Source organism: Pelophylax lessonae, assembly GCF_965119305.1.
Source record: "Pelophylax lessonae genome assembly, chromosome: 1".
NCBI classification, from domain to species: domain Eukaryota; kingdom Metazoa; phylum Chordata; class Amphibia; order Anura; family Ranidae; genus Pelophylax; species Pelophylax lessonae.
The window spans coordinates 735209751-735231347 of record NC_138768.1 but is presented as its reverse complement, the minus strand read 5'-3'; the positions used below and the strand labels follow the sequence as shown (position 1 = coordinate 735231347).

Genomic DNA, 21597 nt, shown 5'->3' with positions numbered 1-21597 from the left:
TCTCACAAAAGTGAGTACACCCCTCACATTTTTGTAAATATTTTATTATATGTTTTCATGTGACAACACTAAAGAAATTACACTTTGCTACAATGTAAAGTAGTGAGTGTACAGCTTGTATAACAGTGTAAATTTGCTGTTCCCTCAAAATAACTCAACACACAGCCATTAATGTCTAAAGCGCTGGCAATAAAAACAAACGTGAGTACACCCCTAAGTGACAATGTCCAATTTGGGCCCAATTAGCCATTTTCCCTCCCCAGTGTCATGTGACTCATTAGTGTTACAAGGTCTCAGGTGTAAATGGGGAGCAGGTATGTTAAATTTGGTGTTATCACTGTCACTCTCTCATACTGGTCACTGGAAGTTCAACATGGCAGCTCATGGCAAATAACTCTCTGAGGATCTGAAAAAAAAAAATGTTCCTCTACATAAAGATTGCCAAGACCCTAAAACTGAGCTGCAGCACGGTGGCCAAGACCATACAGCGGTTTAACGTTTTACGCTGGCCTTGGGCGTCTCCCGCTGATGTCACATCCCGGTCCTGGCCCTGGCAGCGTGGCCGTCCTTCCTGGTCCTCTCTACTGCAGCTCCCCTCTGCTGGTTGGCTGATTCTTTCACCATTGAGCTGCACATTGGACCATCTCTGGGACCACCTGCCATTGGATTCCCTGCCACACTCTATGATGAGTCCTGTTTTCATTTAATGCTAATAAGTGTATTTTCATCTTTTGGCAAAAAATCTTTTTGTTACTGCACTTAGAGGCGCCTTCTGTTTGCTTTCTTTGTACCAGAGCTTGCTTCGCTCTTTGCTGCCCAAATGCTGCTGAGACACCTCTGGCCAGAATCTGTTATCCAGAGTGCACTCCATCGCCTCATCCAGATTTGCAAGCAAGGCAATAGATTTAACCCTAGTACACACGGGCCGAATGTGAGGCAGCATCGGCCGGCTCAATAGAAACCCTCTGTCAAAGGGTCATGACCAAAAAAGGTCTGCCAACTGGCTCCCAATCAGCGCTCTCAGCTAAGAGCGCTGACCAGAGTGTTCTGGCAGGGGGCAGTCCCCCTGTCAACACACAATAGCACAGTAGGGGAGATTGCTGTACTAACATCAGATTGTTAGTACAGCGGTATGAGACTTTGGGCTTCCCTTTTGCCAATCAGGCAGTGTACAAGAGCAGGGTAAATAGTGCTTTGGAGTGTCAGTAGTGCTGGTTACCACATGTCAAAAATAATTCTCTACAACTGATTACTAATCATTCAATTTGGGAGAGGGTTACCCTGTTCAAAGTGATTAAGGGGATCTCTACAATTTAAAAGACTAAAGCCGGCCAAACACGCATCATTTCCCTATCAAAACTCAGTGCTAACAGGGGAATCCCTCCTGCTGAGCCATTGTCTGCTCCCAGCGGGGGCGGGCTGGAGAATACAGTGATTATTGATAGAGGCTATATCGTTAAATCAACTTGGTACATTCAGCCTGCCCATTAACGGTTCGAATCTCGGCCGGTTCAGCAGAAACCACTTGGATTCGAACTGTGTATGGCCAGCCATAGATGGAATAATTTTCTTTCTTGCAAAAGAAAATTGCTCAATTCTCAAATCAACACAGACAGTGTTGATGGAGGGAATCCCTCCCACTGAGCCATTGTGTTCTCCTGGCAGGGACGGCTATAACAGCTACTAGCAATAATTGCATGTAAAATCTGTCAGGCTGGTTGTACCCAAGTTGATCGATCGATCAGGCTGGTTGTACCCATGTTAATCGATCGATCAGGCTGGTTGTATCCAAGTTGATCGATAAACTTGGGTACATTCAGCCTGCCCATACATGGTTCGAATCACGGCTGGTTCCTGCTGAACCAGCCCAGATTTGAATTGTCTATGGCCAGCTTAACTAGTACACGGTGTGTGTGTGTATATATATATATATATATATATAATTTATATTAGAGAGAGAGAGAGAGATATGTGATTCTCAGTTCAGTAAAGGCATCACTATATAAATCACAAATATTAATTTAATTCCTTTTTTTTTTTAACCACTTTAGCCCCAGCCCTATTTCGGACACTTTTTGTTCACAAGTTAAAACCAGTATTTTTTCCTAGAAAACTACTTAGAACCCCCAAACATTATATATATTTTTTTAGCAAAGACTCTGGAGAATAAAATGTCGGTCATTGCAAAATTTTTTGTCACGCGGTATTTGCGCAGCGGTCTTTAAAACGCCATTTTTTTGGAAAAAATTTGAAAAATCACATTTCACTGCATTTAAAAAATACTAAACAGTAAAGTTAGCCCATTTTTTTTGTATATTGTGAAAGATGATGTCACGCCGAGTAAATAGATACCAAACATGTTACGGTTTAAAATTGCGCCCCCCCGTGGGATGGCGACAAACTACGGTCAATAGAGATCTCAATCTGCGACGCTTTAAATTTATTTAACGGTTACCAGTTTAGAGTTAGAGTGTAGCTCTTTTTTTTTAATTATTGCCCACGCTCTGGCGATCGCGGCGATACCTCACATGTGTGGTTTGAACAGCGATTTCATTTGCGGCTCGACTTGCGTATACGTTTTTTTTTGTGCGCGAGCTAACGGTGACGGGGACGGCTAAATTTTTTTTTTTTTTTTTTTTCCTATTTATTTTTTCTTTTTTTTTAAACTTTATTACAGGTTTTTAAAAAAAAAAAAATCTGATCACTTTTATTGCTGTCACAAGCAATGTAAACATCCCTGGTGACAGCAATATGTCGTGACAGGTACACTTTATGGAGGGATCGAGGGTCTAAAAGACCCTAGACCCCTCCACTACACTTCCCTGTATGCAAAACGCCGAAAACGGCATTTTTGCATACAGCCGTTTTTCAAATCTGCCGCCTTTTGCAGCACAGTAACCCGGACGTGACGTCATGGACGCCGCCTCCGGGTTACGTCATCGGAGACCCGATCGATGCCGTTTCCGGCATTCATCGGGACTCCATCCAGCCGGCGGACGTGCCGGCTGGGTGCTCGGGGCTCCCGGTGGGACGGTAGCCCCGAGCAAAGCCGCGGAAGGCGGCGGGAGGGGGGGGACGTCCCCTCCCGCCCCCCCGGGTAACGATCGAGCGGCTCCCGAGCCGCATCGATCGTTACCGACGGAAAGCCGACCGTCGGCTTCAAACAACGGTACCGAGATGATGCCTCTAGCTAGAGGCATCATCCCGGTATAACCACTCAAAGTCTGATCACGTAGAGGTTACGTGACTGGTAGTAAAGTGGTTAAATAAACAGTTTATCACCTGTACAATATATATATATATATATATTTTTTTTGTGAAAATTTTTTTTTTTTTTTTGGGGAGAAAAGTATTAGTAGATAAAATGCAAGTAGATAAGCAATGCAGAGGGCCCAGCCTTCAGACCGGGCTTCTATGCTACTACTGGAAAGTTTAGGTCTGTATCTGGCTTGTTTCTGGCTTGTCCATCCCATTCTTTCACCTGAAGGAGTGTTGCTGTCACTTTGATTTGCTACAGATTTGTACTTGTCTTTTTTTAAATCAGAAACAAAGTTTATTGAACTGTGTAGAAGTACAACAAGCATCAAAAAGTATAAGCACATAGTATTACATAGTCATCCGTACAGTAACAGGCAGATAAAACAACAAATCTCATAAAACAAATGAAGGGGAAACAAACCCAAAAAAAAAAAAATGTGCTTTTCTTTTTTAACTCGTTCACAACATTTGATCTGTAAATTCTGGATTTCTGGGATCTATTCTTCTATTTTAACAGAAGAAGAAGGTTTAGTGACGCTCCGTAATCAAGCATTATCTGCACTAAAGCGAAAAACCTCCCCCAATGGTGAGACAAGTTTCACTTGTTTTAATATTGATCAACACCTGTTCTAATGCTTAAAGTACCACTATTGCAAAATATGTTGTATTTATAAAAACTATATGTGGTTAATAACTTAATACATGCAAATATATTATTCAGTATATTGATTTATTTTTTCTCTATCACATGGTTTTATTTCTTTTTCTTTCTAGCCCATTGAGGGGCCTGGGAAGTCTTTACCTCCCAGGTTATACTGGGGCTGATTTACTAAAACTGAGTGCAAAATCTGGTGAAGCTGTGCATAGTAGCCATCAGCTTCTAATGCCCCGTACACACGTGCAGATTATCTGAAGACTTTTGTCTTCAGATTTACCTTTTCTATGTAGTGCAAGGGCCTGCCGGATTGCATACAAATTGAAAGTGTTTAGGTTTGACCTCATATTATATGGTTTTGGTAAGTCTGCAGACAAAAGTCTTCAGATAATCTGCACGTGTGTACGGGGCATGAGTTGTTACGTTTTAAGCGTTTACAAAAAAAAAAAAAAATGGTTTCTATGCAGAGCTGCACCAGATTCTGCAGTCTCCAGTTTTAGTAAATCAACCCCATTGTCTACAAGAGGATTGTCCACTGACAAACAATAAAAATAAATGTAGGCCAGCCCAGGATAACCCCTCTTTTTACACACATGCCTCCATTTTTTGCTGGCGCCCTAGGGAGTTTTTTGGACTTTTTACTAGCTCTTTTTTATTTTTCAACTTTTACTTCAGTCAACAAAAAAAGAAATGTGGGCTAGCCCAGAATATCCCCTCTTACTACCAGCAGGCCACCATTTTTTTGCTGGTGCCCTAGGGGTTTTTTTTTGTTGTTTTTTTCAGCTGTGTTGTGTTAAAGACTAATCAAATTTTTAGTTTCTCACCTACAAACTTCCTATATTACCATACAGATTAGCGGATCTCCAATGAGTCCTCCTGAGTATTCTAGATGAAGGTGTCAACTGTGGTTCCAGGTGTACTCCAATCTGTTTACTGTTCCCAAGCCAGAGCTCTTTTTTCAGGTCTAGAAGTTCCACATGGAATCTACCAAATCCATCATCCTCCTTTCACCAAGAAGACTTCCTGGACATCAAAGATGCTAACCTACATACCTTCATCCTACCAAGGAAGCAGCAATTCCTATGTTTTGCTGTGTGCTCCCTGCAGCGCCAGTTCACCCATCCTATGTACTGCTGTGGGGTCCCTTACAGGACCTGTTCGCCCTGCTCTTCAGCCTCTCTCTCATTTGCACATCAGGTATTACTAGTCTTGCTAGCCTCTTGTGGCATCCTCATTGTGGGATACCTAGAAGACCTCCGATTGAGGGAACAGTCAGCTCCATCTTTGTTGTACAATGTAGCTTTGACCGTCTAGACATCACAGCGGTTCATAATAAGCCTGTACCTTGAGAAATTGCTGCTGGAGTCATCATTTGGAGAATCTAGGTCTTGTGGACACAGCTTAGGCTGGAGTGTTCCTTCTAGAGGAGAAACTTCAGACAGGTCTGGGATTTGAACTCTCCAGACCAGGAGCTGCCAGACTCTCTACTTTTGCATGAGGTCCTGATGGTTGCTTCCTTCAAGGCAGTTCCATTTTTCTAGCTCAGCCTTTTTCAACCAAGGTGCTTTGGGGCCTCTTCAGGGGTAGCTTGGCAAAATTCCTAAAAATTGTACACAAGACAGCAGGTGAATCAAGCTTGCCTTTTAGTTACACAAAACCACGCACAAAACACACACACACAAAGCCACAGGTTTACATTGTGCCCCATTATGACTTTCTAGACACTGGCATCCTAACAACTAATAAAGTCATCAGTTGATAAGGAGGATGTCTGTCGCCCCCACAGCATCCTTGTTTGACCCTCTTCTGCTTCTCTCCCTCAGCACTGGGGTCACATTAGAGGGAGAAGAGAAACATTGGAATACTAGTCAGTACCAGTGTGCAAAAGTGTATTTTCTTTGGAAGAATAAATCACCTCTAATGTTGGATTTCCTATGTGTGGGTGTTGCTGCATTGTGTAAAACTATTAGAATAGAATATATTAGAATGGGTTGCCTCAAGAATGTCCATAATTTTAAAGGGTGCCTTGAGATTGTCTGTCTGTAATTTTAAAGGGTGCCTTGACTAAAAATAAAGTTGAGAAACACTGGTCTAGTTTCACTCCAGACCTTTGCAATGCAACATTCTGTCATTTTGGGACAAGTTGATTGGGTCCCTTGACAGACCATTTTGTGCGCCAAGGCCTAGGTGTCCCAGGAATCCAGCTCTGAAGTCTTTCTTTCCTGTCTTTTTTGAGGATCCTCATGAAAGATGCAAGTCTGTCGAGCCCATCCCTCTGTGTTGATCATGCTCTTGGCTTCACTGCTTTGCTACAAACTAAGACATGCTTTCCAAGGATGAGGGCTGCTCTCCAGGATTTAGACTGGGAGGGAATATCGGCATCAATGAGCACAGAACATAAATGGGAATTTTTCAAAAAGACTTTATGCAAACTCACTGCAATGTATATTCCCATGGGTAATAAGTTTAAAACTATGTGGCTCACAGCAAAAGTTTAAAAAGCTATAGATAAAAAGAAAAGAGCTTTTAAAAAAATATAAAAATGAGGGAACACTATCATTGTTTAATTGTTACAAAGAATAAAACAGAATGTTTAACCACTTAAGCCCCGGAGGATTTTCCTGCTAAAAGACCAGGGGGTATTTTGCGATTCAACGCTGCGTGACTTTAACGGACAATTGCGCGGTCGTGCGACGCTGTACCTAAACGAATTTGACGTCCTTTTTTTCCCACAAACAGAGCTTTCTTTTGGTGGTATTTGATCACCTGTGCGATTTTTTGATCACGCGCTATAAACAAAAAAAGAGCGACAATTTTGCAAAAATAGCAATATTTTTCACATTTTTTTATAGGAAATTCCCCCCCAAAAAAATGTAAAAATCAAAATTTTTTAACATTTTCAGCCAATTTGTTTTATCCTACCTATGTTTGGTAAAAAAAATCGCAAAAAGCGTATTTTTATTGGTTTGCGCAAAAGTTATTGCGTTTACTAACAAAGGGAAAGATTTTTGTCATTTTTGTTGTTTTTTTTTTAACGCGTAATGGCGGCGATCTGTGATTTTTTTTGCGGTACTGCGACATTGCGGCGGACAGATCGGACCCTTGACTGACATTTTTGACACTTTTGGGGTTACCAGTGACATTTCTACAGTAATCAGTGCTATACATATGCACTGTTACTGTAAAAATACACTGGTAGTGAAGGGGTTAACTTTATTTGGGAGGGAGGGGCTGTGTGTGTCCCTAGGGGCGTGCTTTCTACTGTGATTGGCTGTGGCTTGAGCTGTAAGGACACTGATCAACGGATCTACATAGTAGATCCATGTGATCAGTGTCTTTACAGCGAGGAGAATGACAGGTGGCTTGTTTACACAAGCTGCCTGACATTCTCCCTCTCCCCCGCCGATCGCCGAGTGACCGGCGGACATCGGGTCCGCTGGTCACACGCGCGGGGGGGTCCGTGACCGCGCGGGAGCGGGAGCGCGCCTCCGCGGGCGCGCGCTCGCTCCCCAGACCCTCCCAGGCTAGTGACGTTAATTAACGTCACTCTGCCTGGCAGGGGCTGACCGCCGCAGTAAATCTACTTGCGGCGGTCGGCAAGCGGTTAAAAAGGAAATCAGGGACGCAAAAATTAAAAATGAACAACAGATTGCAAAAGATAGTAGGACAAACCCCAAAAAATTCTTCAAATATATTAACAGTAAAAAGGTTGTGTCTGAGCATGTAGGCCCTTTACAAAATAACCAGGAGTGGGTGACTGGGGACAAAGAGAAGGCAAATTTATTAAATACTTTCTTCAGCTCTGTATATACAAAGGAGCATGGGGGAGCTCATGACCATAATGAGGACGGTATAGACACAGCCCCAAATGATCCACAATGGCTCAAAAGTGATATGGTCCAGAAATATTTAGACAGAATAAGGGTGGATAAAGCGCCTGGACCAGATGGCATTCACCCACGCATCCTAAAAGAATTGAGCGCTGTAATTTCTAAGCCTTTGTTTCTAATTTTTAGGGACTCGTTAAGGACTGGAATAGTACCACTGGATTGGTGTAGGGCCAATGTGGTGCCTATATTTAAAAAGGGATCAAAGTCTTTGCCAAGTAACTATAGACCTGTTAGTTTAACGTCTATAGTCGGGAAGATATTGGAGAGTTTAATAAAAGACCACATAGATGAGTTCTTGCTGGAAAAAAATATTTTAAGCAGCAGACAGCATGGATTCATGAGAGACAGAAGTTGTCAAACAAACCTTGATTTCTTTTTATGAGGAGGTAAGTAAAACCTTGGACAGAGGGATGGCTGTGGACGTAGTATACTTGGATTTTGCAAAAGCGTTTGACACAGTTCCCCACACACGGCTAATGTGTAAGGTAAAGTCTACAGCAGGCATGTCCAACCTGCCAGCCACGGGCCGCATGCAGCCCAGAGCTGCCGGTAATGCGGCCCACCGGCCGCAGAATTTAAGTCTCCCGCCCGCTAACATTTATTGAAAACAGCCGCTCTCACGGCCGCTGTCTGTTGACATTTTTTTTTTTTGAGGAAATCGCCCGCCACGGCCGCTGATTGGCTGAGTTGCTGCTGCACTGCATTCCAGGAGTTGTAGTGCGGACAGTGCTCAAGTTCTTGGTGGCGGTGGGTGGAGAGAACTGAGCAGCAGGAAGCAGGAAACTACAACGAGGGGACGGGTCATGTATGTCTGGATGGCTGCAGCAGTGAGAACAGCTTACTTTTATAAAACTCCCGGAGTCTTTGGACTGGAGGCAGGCAGAGGAAGATGTCATCACCCTCCAGGAGGCCGTGCAAGGAGCTGCAATCGGCATTACTGAGGTGAGAGACCCTGACACCCCCACCTAACCCCTACATTCCATCCCCCCCATACACCCCATTTACCCTGCCCCCGTGCCCTGCCCACCCAGTAACCTTAAAATAGGAAATAGCCTTCAATACTGTCTGGTTGTCTGGTGCTGGCCATAGCCTGTGGGTCCTGATGGCCATGGCCTGCGGGTCCTGATGGCCATGGCCTACGGGTCCTGATGGCCATGGCCTGCAGGTCCTGATGGCCGCGGCCTGCGGGTCCTGATGGCCACGGCCTGCGGGTCCTGATGGCCACGGCCTGCGGGTCCTGATGGCCACGGCCTGCGGGTCCTGATGGCCACTACCTGCGGGTTCTGCTGGGAGCTGGCCACTGCCTGCGGGTCCTACTAGCCACTGCCTGTGGGTCCTGCTGGGAGCTGGCCACTGCCTGTGGGTCCTACTGGCCACTGCCTGTGGGTCCTGCTGGGAGCTGGCCATTGCCTGCGGGTCCTGCTGGGCAGGTCATTGCCTGTGGGCCTGCTGCGAGCTGGCCATGGCCTGTGGGTCCTGATGACCATGGCCTGTGGGTCCTGCTGGCCACTGCCTGCGGGTCCTACTGGCCACTGCCTGTGGGTCCTGCTGGGAGCTGGCTATGGTCTGTGGGTCCAGCTGGGAGCTGGCCATGGGCTGTGGGTCATGCTGGCCATGACCTGGGGGTCCTGCTGGCCAATGCCTGTGGGTCCTGCTGAGAGCTGGCCATGGCCTGTGGGTCCTGCTGGACACCCATGGTCTACAGGCTTGGAAAGATCGGTTTGTAATTGGATAGAAAATTGGCTAAAAGATAGAATTCAGAGAGTAGTGGTTAATGATTCTTACTCTGAATGGTCTAAAGCAGGGATATGCAAACTGTGGCCCTCCAGATGTTGCAGAACAACAAGTCCCATGAGGCATAGCAAGACACCCAGAGGCAGAGGCATTATGGGACTTGTAGTTTTGCAACAGCTGGAGGGCCATAGTTTGCATATCCCTGGTCTAAAGTTATCAGTGGTGTACCCCAAGGTTCAGTGTTGGGACCCTTACTTTTTAATATCTTTATAAATGATATAGGGTCTGGGATTAAAAGTACCATTTCAGTCTTTGCAGATGACACCAAGCTTTGCAGTGGAATAACTTCTTTACAGGATGTCTCCAACTTACAATCTGACCTCAATGCACTGTTTCATTGGGCAACTATTTGGCAAATGAGGTTTAATGTTGATAAATGTAAAATTATGCACTTGGGGGCTAAGAATATGCATGCATCATACATACTAGGTGGAGTAGAACTGGGGGAATCCATAGCGGAGAAGGATCTGGGTGTTCTGGTAGATCATAAGCTTAATAATAGCATGCAATGCCAAGCTGCTGTTTCCAAAGCAAGCAAAGTCCTTTCTTGTATTAACAGAGGCATGGACTCCAGAGAGAGAGATGTCATTTTGTCCCTGTACAAATCATTAGTAAGACCTCATCTGGAATATGCAGTTCAGTTTTGGGCACCAGTTCTTAAAAAGGATATTGGGGAACTGGAGAAAGTGCAGAGAAGGACAACCAAACTGATAAGAGGCATGGAGGACCTCAGCTATGAGAAAAGATTAGAGGAACTGAATTTATTTTCTCTTGAGAAGAGGAGAGTAAGGGGGGATATGATCAACATGTATAAATATATAAAGGGTCCATATAGTGAACTTGGGTTTGAGCTGTTCACTTTAAGGTCAACACAGAGGACAAGGGGGCACTCTTTACGTTAGAGGAAAACAGATGTCGTCTCCAAATACGGAAAGGTTTCTTCACCGTAAAATGTGGAATAGACTCCCTCCAGAGGTGATTCTGGCTAGCTCACTAGATTGCTTTAAAAAAGGCCTGGATTCTTTCCTAGGTGTACATAATATAAATGGGTACTAACATTTTTTTTTTAGGTAAAGTTGATCAAGGGAATATCCGATTGCCTCTCGGGGATCAGGAAGGAATTTTTTTCCCCTACTGTAGCAAATTGGATCATGCTTTGCTGGGGTTCATTTTTGCCTTCCTCTGGATCAACAGCGGGTATAGGATTGTGTATATGGGATTGTATGGTAGGGTTTTCAATACTGTTTTTTTTTTTTTTTTTATGGTTGAACCGGATGGACTTGTGTCTTTTTTCAACCTGACTAACTATGTAACTATGCTGGTAGAAGGAGAGGTTATCCTGGACGGGCCACAGTTTTTACATTGTTCAAATTCTTCTTTAGGCGGCAATATTACCTGAAGGTTAAAGACCTTTCCTTCCCCTCAATGGACTACAAGAAAATAATTATCTGGCAATATTTTTTCTCACCCTTTATCTTCAGACCAACTAAAGAATGTAACAGGGTTGAGATAAACCATCACTTTCTTTTTTTTTCCTCAGTTCAGTAAAAAAAAGCATAAACATGTGTATATCTGTTCTGGTCTTAAAGCTGAACTCCAGGACACTTGGAAATTCTCTCTTGCAGTGGTGCTGCATCCGCACTGCAAGCTTTAACTGCTCGTTTAGGTCTAGCAGGCATGTAAAAAATTGATTTTGTATTCATACTTACCTGTAAAATCCATTTCTTGAAGTACATTACGGGACTCAGAGCCATAAATCATAACATATGGGTTATATAGCCAGCTATAGGTGAAGGACATTGGCAACCAATCAGAATTGATGACCCCCTATATAACCCCTCCCACACAGGAAGTACCTCAGTTTTGTAGCAAGCAATAAAGACCCCATAGAAGAGTGGAGGGACCTCTGTGTCCCGTGATGTACTTCAAGAAATGGATTTTACAGGTAAGGATAAATTAAAAATCAATTTTTCTTTTCGTACGTCATGGAACACAGAGCCATAAATCATAACATATGGGATGTCCCAAAGCAATGCATCTGAGGGAAGGCGGACACCGAAAAATACCACCATCTGACCCCAAAAGAAAGATTACACTGCCGCCTGCAGAACACTACGGCCAAAAGCAGAGTCCCAACATCCACTCTGTAGAAACGAGTGAACGTATGTAAAGACGACCCAGTCGTGGCCTTGCAAATCTGAGCCATAGAGGCTTGATGGCGTTGTGCCCAAGAGGCACCTACTCCTCTGGTAGGGCCTTTCTAGGCCCTTCCGGCAGCAAAAACAAGCTCTGGGTCTTACGTATCTGAGCGGTCTCCCTTAAGTAAAACTTAAGTGCACGCACTACAACAAGAGAATGTAATAACTTTTCCTCCTCTGAGTGAGGATCTGGAAAAAAAGAAGTCAATATAATGTCCTGATTCAAATGAAAGGCAGACACTACCTTGGGCAAAAAATCTGGGTGTGGACGCTGAATCACCCTATCTTGATAAAATATCAAGAATGGCTCTTTACAGGAAAGAGCTGATAGTTCCGATACCCTTCTAGCTGAAGTTATCGCAATTACACTGAACAAATTTATAAACGCAACACTTTTGTTTTTGCCCCCATTTTTCATGAGTTGAACTCAAAGATCTAAGATTTTTTCTATGTACACAAAAGGCCTATTTCTCTCAAATATTTTTCAGAAATCTGACTAAATCTGTGTTAGTGAGCACTTCTCCTTTGCCGAGATAATCCATCCACCTCACAGGTGTGGCATGCTGACTGCAGAAATGTCCAGCTTGACCTTCCATAGGGTCACCATCAGCTACATCTTCCACAACCTCTGCCCAATCCTGAACTGATTCAAAGGGTGGCTCAGGAGAGGGTGATCTATCCCGTTTCTTTCCTCCATGTGGTGCTGCAATCATGTCAGCAATCCTACCCTCCAGGCTGGCCAATGCCGACGCCAAATCATCCTTAGTGACATAGGCTGTAGAAGAAGTACACAGAGTAGCTACTATGCCTGACAACCGTAATGGTTCAGATTGGCTGGATGCCTCTGGCTTCTCAGGAGGAGTAGACACAGTGGAAGCACGACTAGAACCTTCAAGGCCTGATGGTGGCATCATAGTGCCTTTTCCAACTGTGCTCACTCCAGCCCTTTTTCGGGCAGACATTGCTTTATAGCAAGACCAACTTGAGGTACAAACTTTTATGTGTACTCAAGGCTTGTGTCAAGCTTATACAGCCTAATGCACACAGCACTGATTATACTAAGATACAGGACCTGTTTGTGCCAGTAACATACACCCACAATGACTCATGCAACCCAGCTGCTGCTGCTCTGTGTCCCCTTCAGCCTCTGACAGAGGCTAGCTCGTTGAAAACAGTTCCTTTAACATCGCGCCCTTTTATGCTGAAAAGTGCCCCCTTTCAGCGTCCACGTTCACGCCATTGCATTCGAACCCGCCCCTCATGCGGCGTGCACCTGTTATAAAAAAAACGAAGATTCCCGCGGTACCAGGAGTACCATCTTTTTAGTCCATTGACTGTTTTAGATGGATCTGATAGCTAACCCCTTAGATCCAATGATCTTTGATCGGGGTATGTAGCATAATCTTCTTTCTTCTTCTTTAAAACATAACAAACATGTGGAGCGACTGTCCACAGCGACCTTCACCTTTAGCAACTAGGGAAAAAACTGAGGTACTTCCTGTGTGGGAGGGTTTATATAGGGGGTCCAGAATGACCAGCGTGCCCCCTTTCAATGCACAGTGACCAGCGTGCCCCCTTTCAATGCAGAGAGACCAGCGTGCCCCCTTTCAATGCAGAGAGACCAGCTTGCCCCCTTTCAATGCAGAGAGACCAGCTTGCCCCCTTTCAACGCAGAGAGACCAGCATGCCCCCTTTCAACGCAGAGAGACTAGCGTGCCCCCTTTCAATGCAGAGAGACCAGCATGCCCCACTTTCAATACACAGTGACCAGCGCTGCGTGCCCCCCTTTCAATGCACAGTGACCAGCGCTGCGTGCCCCCCTTTCAATGCACAGTGACCAGCGCAGCGTGCCCCCTTTCAATGCAGAGAGACCACAGCATTGCCCCCAATCATTGCAGAGTGCCCACAGCATTGCCCCCAATTATTGCAGAGTGCCCACAGCATTGTCCCCAATCATTGCAGAGTGCCCACGGCATTGCCCCCAACCATTGCAGAGTGCCACAGTATTGCCCGCAATCATTGCAGAGTGCCCACAGCATTGCCCCCAACCATTGCAGAGTGCCACAGCATTGCCCGCAATCATTGCAGAGTGCCCACAGCATTGCCCCCAATCACTGCAGAGTGCCCACAGCATTGCCCCCAATCATTGCAGAGTGCCCACAGCATTTCCCCCAATAATTGCAGAGCGCCACGGCATTGCCCCCAATCATTGCAGAGTGCCCACAGCATTGCCCCCAATAATTGCAGAGTGCCCACAGCATTGCCCCCAACCATTGCAGAGTGCCCACAGCATTGCCCGCTCTGCTGCTCCCTGGCCGCCAGCTTAGAGTGATTCAGCCGGTTCTGCGAACTTTCAGAAAGTTTGAAACCGGTTCCATAGTGCAGTGCAAATACAGCGCAAAGAAGGGGGTGTTAGATATGAAATATAAATAAGAAATATAAATGATGGTTAGCTAAATTGCATATTACCATTAATAAGTGAAATAAATGAAACCAAAATGCAGCTGTTCATAAATAATGGTGGTAACCAAAATTCTCAAGTGCAAAAATGTAAGTACTCAGCGCAAATCAGTATTGAATGTGAACAATACACAAAAAAGTTATCTACAATGTAGAGCTCTTAAAAGTGCACCGTGCAATATTAAGTGCAAAAATGTGCAAAAAAAGCTTGAGTATAGAGAACGTAATAATTAATGAAATCAATAAATAAGGTAAGGTGCCAGTCCAGATAAAATTAGTTCAATAAGATTTCCAATAAATGGATAACTATAAGCAATTCCAAATGGGTCCCACGAAAGTGCTGGAGTGCCAAGAAGAAAGTGCACTATCATGCAATCATTCCAGTGCAGTGAAAAGGTGCCGATCCTCCCCCTTTGGGTATTCACTTACCGGACAAAAATGACCCCTACGCTATACAGCTATAAGGGTCGACAAAGCTTGTGTCCTAGTAAGGAACCAGCTGCCACACTTCTCCAAGTCAGGTGTACCTCCAATGGTTCAAATACCCCGATGCATATAAATGGAGAGAGGATGCTCACAATAGTGTAAATCCGATTATAAAAGTTTATTGTGCAAATCAAAAATCAAAACTCACATTTCGTAGAATAAAGCAGGCGTGTAATACAAATGGTCTTGTCCTTCCTGACTGTATGGTGCGCTTGGACGCTCCGTGGTTGCGGCGTGCGTTCCACCACACCGGAAGTGAGGTATCGCTAACGCGTTTCGCCCTCCTCTTCCGGGCGTTTTCAAAGACGTATTTCCGGTCTGCGGCGATGGGCAGTGTTTATATACTACTCCATCTCGTTAGCAAGTATCAACTTCCTGTTCCTGTTGGGTGTATACAACTTCATCTCCACCCAACAGGAAGTGTTGAGGCCGCCATATTTCTAACAAATAGGGTTCTATATAAACATAAATGAACGATCATAAAATCAATAGGGTATTGAACCGCAATTAGTATAATAGGCATCACTTGTCTATAGATGTAAACTTGGACATCCATGGACATTTGTAAACCTCCATAGAACCGGTGCGAACCGGCTGAATCCCACCACTGTCCTTCACCTATAGGTGGCTATATAACCCATATGTTATGATTTATGGCTCTGTGTCCCGTGATGTACGAAAAGAAAGTAGATTTACTTACTTGACCCTCTATATCTATATCCCTGCATTGGTCATGAGGAGGCTGAGGGACAGTTCACTGCCACAGCATGGAGGAGCACCATCTGCCAAGGGAACAGAGGGTTAAGTAAGAAAAATTGCTTTTAAAACCCCCTAGACCAGGGGTCTCTAAACGTTCTACACAAAGGGCCAGTTTACTGTCCTTCAGACTCTAGAGGGGGCCAGACTGTGCACATTGAAGTAGAAATTGTCCCAGAATCAGTAAACAAATGCCCCATCTTTGGTGTCAGTGAGAGGAATTGTGCCCCATCATTGGTGTCAGAGTGGGAAAAATCATGGCCCATTTTTGGTGTCACTGGAAGGAACTGTGCCCCATTGTTGGTTTCATTGGGAGGAATTGTGCCCCTTCGTTGGTGTCAGTGGGGAGAATTATGCCCCATTGTTGGTGTCAGCAGATTAAATATTACCAAAAGGGCCACAGTTTAGAGACCACTACCCTAGACTTAACAAGCAGGCAACCCTTGCAGTGCAGAAATAATAATAAGAGGATTAAAGATCCACAAAAAGGACTTACAAAAGGAATCAACCGGTTATGGTATAAAAATTCACAGCTTTTTTAATCAGTAAACAATCCAATATGAAAAAAACACTTGCAGTGCAGGAGCAAGGGGAGAATTTTTAGATTTCAGCTTCAACTGACATCCTGTTATTGTTCATAGTATTGTTTCTATACTACCCCCATAAAGTGTCTTTTATTAATCAAATTGCTGTGGGCATCACCATTTTTCTGCCTTTCTTCTATGCTTAGAGAACAAAACTGCATCTGTCATATAGTACTAACAGCCAAAGACATATGGGAGATTTACTAAAACTGGTGTGCACATAATCTGGTGCAGCTGTGCATACAGTAGTAACCAATCAGCTTCTAACGTCAGCTTGTTAACCACTTCTGGACCGGAAGGATTTGCCCCCTTAATGGCCAGGCCATGTTTTGCGATTCGGCACTGTGTTATTTTAACGGACAATTGCGTGGTCGTGTGACACTGTACCCAAATAAAATTGGTGTCCCTTTTCCCCCCAAAAATAGAGCTTTCTTTTGGTGGTATTTGATCACCTCTGTGATTTTTATTTTTTGCGCTATAAGCAAAAAATGAGCGATAAATCTGAAGAAAAAACTATATTTTTCAGTTTCTGCTATATACCATTCCCAAAAAAAAAAACATTTTTAAATCTAATTTTTTTTTTACATTTTAGGTCAATTTGTTGTCTGCTACATATTTTTGGTAAAAAAATTATCGTGTCTACTAACTAGGGGAAAGATTTATGTCATTTTTATTGTTTGTTTTTTTTACTAGTAATGACGAAGATCTGCGATTTTTAGCGGGACTGCGACATTGCGACGGACAGATCGGACCCCTAACTGACATTTTTCACACTTTTGGGGGGAGCAGCGACATTACTACAGTAATTAGTGCTAAAAATATGCACTGTTACTGTAATAATGACACTGGCAGGGAAGGGGTTAATACTGTGGGTGATCAAGGGGTTAAATGTGAGCCTAGGGGAGTGACTCTAACTGTGGGGGCTTGTGAAATGATCACAGAGACCTGTGTTCCTATATAGAAGGATCACAGGCACTCTGTGATCATTACAGAGAGAAGAATGGTCAGCTGTGTTTACAACAGCTGACCGTTCTTCTCTCTTAGCGGGGAACGATCGCGGGTGTCAGGCGTCAATCGGAGTCGCCTGCCCCGTGCATCCGAGTCCCCGCTGACGAGTGGGGGCGGGAGCGCGGCCTAGCTGCAGGCGCGCGACCGACGTATACCTACATCGGTTTGCGCAGGAGGGGCTGCCTGCCGCAGTATAACTGTGGCGGGCGGTCCTTAAGTGGTTAAATAAGACTATGACAATAAGCCCCCAAACACATCGGTGTCTATTGCCGGTAATGGGAGCGTCTAAATCAGTGCCGCACCGATTTACAAAAGCACTACTTTTGGTAACTTCGGGGGTGATTTCAATAGACATCTGTGCATGAAGCTGCACAGATATCTTTGAAGTCACCCCCGAAGTTGGACTGAAATTCGGCTTTGAAATCGTGCAAGTTCAGATGAACATTTTCAAAGCCATGTTAAGTGTGAACAGGGGCTAAAACCTGGAAGCTGATTGGTTACTATGCACAGTTGCACCAGATTCTGCGTACATCAGTTTTAGTAAAGCCCACCTAGAATGCTGAACTAACTTAGCAAAAAAAACCCCATTTCATGATGTCCTTTTCCAAACTGACCTTAAGTCCTCGTTCACACTGAGGGCTGATTTAAAATCATGCGAGTTCAAACTCGCACGGTTTCGAACCCACATGTCAGTGTGAGTTTGAGGGTGATTTGACAGACATCTGTGTGGGTTCCTGCACAGATGTCTATTGAAATCAGCCCCGTAGTTGCCAAAAGTATTGTAGAAACTACTTTTGGGAATCGGTGTGGCGCAGCAAAGCCGGCATCGCACTGATTCGGGTGGTGCCATTGTGGGCAATAGGCTTCCAATTTGGCATGCGATTTGACATCTCAAATTGCATATCAAATCTGCCTGATGTGAATGGGGCTTAGTCTTGATGATCTTTTGCTTGAACTGAGTGTGAAATGTAAATGTTGCTGCATTTTTTCTTCATAGAACTTCATTGTCCAGATCTAAAGAAGCATGCATGGATTCACACCCCAACAAAACAGTCCTATCAGGATTCTGCTAACTCATGTGAAATACCTTCAGCAGTAAAACTGATCAGCCCTCCTCAGAGTCATGACAGTCCGTGGGAGCCTCAGCCAACAGGTGGTGTATTAGGACAGCCAGATGTAAATGACCAGGTGAGATATTACCATGTTTTATCACATGTAACTGTAGAGTAGGTTTACATAAGCACTTTGATGCTGCAGATTTTCTTTTTATTGTTCATTTATGACTGAGCTGATGACTGCAATGTGATCTCTGCATGGGAGTCAGAAGGAAACAGTTTAATGCTGTCAGACATGCAGCATTTCACAGGAAAACATCTTTTAGTCTGACTATCATGTGACTATAAACTTAGAACAGGATCACATCTGTGCTCCTGATTTGCATTTCAAGTATAACTAAAGGCAAACTTTTTTCTTAGTTTTGGATAGATTAAAGAGGGATTAGAACGCTTGTCATTTTTTACTGCAGTCTGTGCCCCAGTTAGGGAGATTCCCCCTCTCTATTTCTCCTGTTTACTAATATCATTGAAAGTGAAAGTAAAAGAAAATCCCAAATTTTGGGTTGTCCCCAGAAAAGTAATAGAGGGGAAATATTCCAATGGGGACACTAGTTTTGGTGACCTAGGGGTCCCAAAGGAATTCCCTTTATTTTCAGGGATTTTTTCTCACTTCCTGTTTGGTTATGGAACATATAGTAAAGGGAAATTTCCCCAATGGGACACAGATGGCAAAAAAAGAATCTGACAGGGGTTATAACTTTCCCTTGCTGTATCCAAGATGGAAAAAAAAGTGCCTATATTTCTCAGACAATTTCGTAAATGCGGGCATAAGTAACTAACACTGTTTTAATCAAGGATTTTCGTACTGTCCGTGCATTATTGAGTGGGTTAGGATCTCTGTGCACAGGACAGGAATATTTTCAGATAGCCTGTAAATATCCCCCAAAATTAGAAAACCACTATCTGATATGAGAGATTGAATGCCCTGTTGACAGTACTTGGAGTACTGAATTTTTTTTATTTTAGCAGGTCCCCTTGTAGAGCAGCTGTATTTTATGTCCATACCACAGGTGAAATAGGGAATATAAGACCAAGGAAATGTGAGTGCTTGTGGGGCCTGGAAGTTATGACATGGGATCACAAACACAATTTTCCATTTTCTCCTTTTAAATATTTTTAGGGTATGTGCACACTGCCATCTAATAACGGTGTTTTTAATCCTTTTTATTCCTCGTGTTTCCACTAAAAGCAGAAAGAACAGTGCTTCTTCATTCAGGTCTTACTTTTTTGCCTCTTCATTTAAATGTTAGCCTTGTGTTTTTGGAACATTGCATTTTCTTTCATACCTTAAAACTGCTGCATGCTGCAGTTTTGGTCCTGCTGGCCCCTACAAGTGGAAAGCGGGTATCTATTTTCATTCCTTTTTTAATACGTCTTCATTCATTTTTTTTTTTTTTTTTTTAGGTTTGTGCATCTTCCAGTGAAAAAAAGCAGCTAGAAAAAAGGATTGAAAAAAGAATGAAGACTAAATGAAATATGGAAGCATTGTTTAAAGGAAGAATTAAAGAATAAAATGATTAAAAAGGATTAAAAACTGCAATAAATTTGCATTTCTATTATTCTGGTAATGAACCTTGTGCACATACCCTAACTCCTGTTGGTTGAGCTTTTTTTGTTGCCCCGTTGGCTAAATTTTTTAGCCTTGGAATTGCGTTAACAGTTTTTTGGTTGCGTTCTTCCCACCCCTCATGCCTACACTGCTTTGGGACATCCCATTAGTAAAGAAGCATTGAGAGCTGCGTCTGTCAGAGGACGTAAGAGAAAATTGGATTTTTGTAAGAACTTACCGTAAAATCCATTTCTCTATTTGCAAGCTCCGCCCCCCATATATAGGGGTCACCCTACCGAGGAAGACGTTGGAGCCATAGGCTCGTCGTAACGCGTATAGGGGGGCGGAGCTTGCGTGACCGACGCCGAACATCTCTCGAGTGACACACGCTATTACTATTGCCATAACAGCAGGCACGGTGAAGTGCCCTGTACATGTGAGTAAACTTCTATTTTCCTCAATAAAGCCTGATTGTTGAAACGGAGAGCACTATATTTTCCCTTTTATATTTTGCATTGCATGTCCCGTGTCTTGAGACCTCCGGAGGTGAGAGGCTGGAGTGTCTTTCCAGGAGTCTGATATCCTCAGTACATGCTTTTGCTGGCCCGTCTGGGTCCTGTTTGGAGGTGAGAGGCCAATCTAGCAGGTGGAGGGATTTCACAGATTGGTGTGCACTTTTCACCAGATTGCATTTCTGATTTGGACACTAATGCACATTTATTGGATTTTGAGCACAATTACAGCTTGTATGGACTTCAGATATTGATTATATTAACATCATTTATGTTTATTGGTGCACGTCTGGCGCAGCACATTTTTTGTATTTATTTTGATTAATTGTGGGATGTGAACACGATTGGTGTTTGCTGCCGGCTATATTTGTTTTATGCACAGTGATATTCAAGCACTTTTTCAGTACATTATTCACGCACAGTGTTTTTACCTATTTTGAGTGTTATATCACATATTTGGTTTTGCGCTGATAGTTTTTTTGTTATATTCCTTTCCGCATGTTTGCTCCACTGTCTCAAAGTTGCTCAAGCATCACTTGGTCTTTGTTGATTCCCCATTCTTCAAGCATGCCTAGAAACATTTCTTTACTGTACTCAGTTTGGGATCCTTGCATCACTTTTGTAATTGCCTTTTTGTCCATCTGCTGTCAATGAAGTGGCATGTAAGAATGATTAGTGACTCTGACTCTGTTTGTGACCAGCAGTCCATCGTGAATGAGAGTGAGTTGCCAGCATTCTCTGTTTGCAGCATAGCCTTTACTTTGTCAACGACCTTTTGGTGAAGCTTTGCCAGCATTTCGGTTCGATAATACTTCTCTTCAGTGTGTAGCTTGGCTCAAGTATGGACATCAACCGCTGAAATCCTGAGTTAGACACCATTGTAAATGGCTGGTTATCAGTAACAATCATCTCTGTGATTACTCTGTCCAGCAGTTGGAATCTTCCATTTGAATCTAGACAGTGACATCTGTTTTTTTTTCACAAACATATCTGGTATTGTTGCCTGGGATAGTGGAGGAGGTACTGAATCAAAATCACATTGATATTCATTTTGTTATATTCTGTGCTGCATGACACGATTCAATATGATGAACTCTTAGATGGGCCCAAAGATTTGACGTATTTTTGTTTTTTGCAGTTACTGATCCCATGCTTATGTGGTTTGTACATGTGTTGCACACTGCTGCTTTTCCTGGAGAAGGTTGAGACGAGAAATAGTCCCAGACCACACTCTTACTTTTTCTCTCCTCATCCATCTCCATTTCAATTTGAAGACACAAAAAGGATTAAAAAAATGGCTTGCTAAAGTTGCTGCTGCTCCTGGAACTGGCA

The 21597-nt window shown here is 43.6% G+C and overlaps 1 protein-coding gene across 2 annotated transcripts in view; it reads left to right on the top strand.

Moving 5' to 3' along the window:
• PAICS (phosphoribosylaminoimidazole carboxylase and phosphoribosylaminoimidazolesuccinocarboxamide synthase) overlaps positions 1 to 21597 on the top strand; it is a 130548-nt gene that overhangs the window by 71618 nt on the left and 37333 nt on the right. For both annotated transcript variants that reach the window (XM_082264894.1, XM_082264893.1), the window contains 2 exons: positions 3776 to 3844; positions 18087 to 18277. In XM_082264894.1, coding sequence (XP_082121020.1) covers positions 3776 to 3844; positions 18087 to 18277 — 260 coding nt within the window. The remainder of the gene's footprint in view (positions 1 to 3775; positions 3845 to 18086; positions 18278 to 21597) is intronic.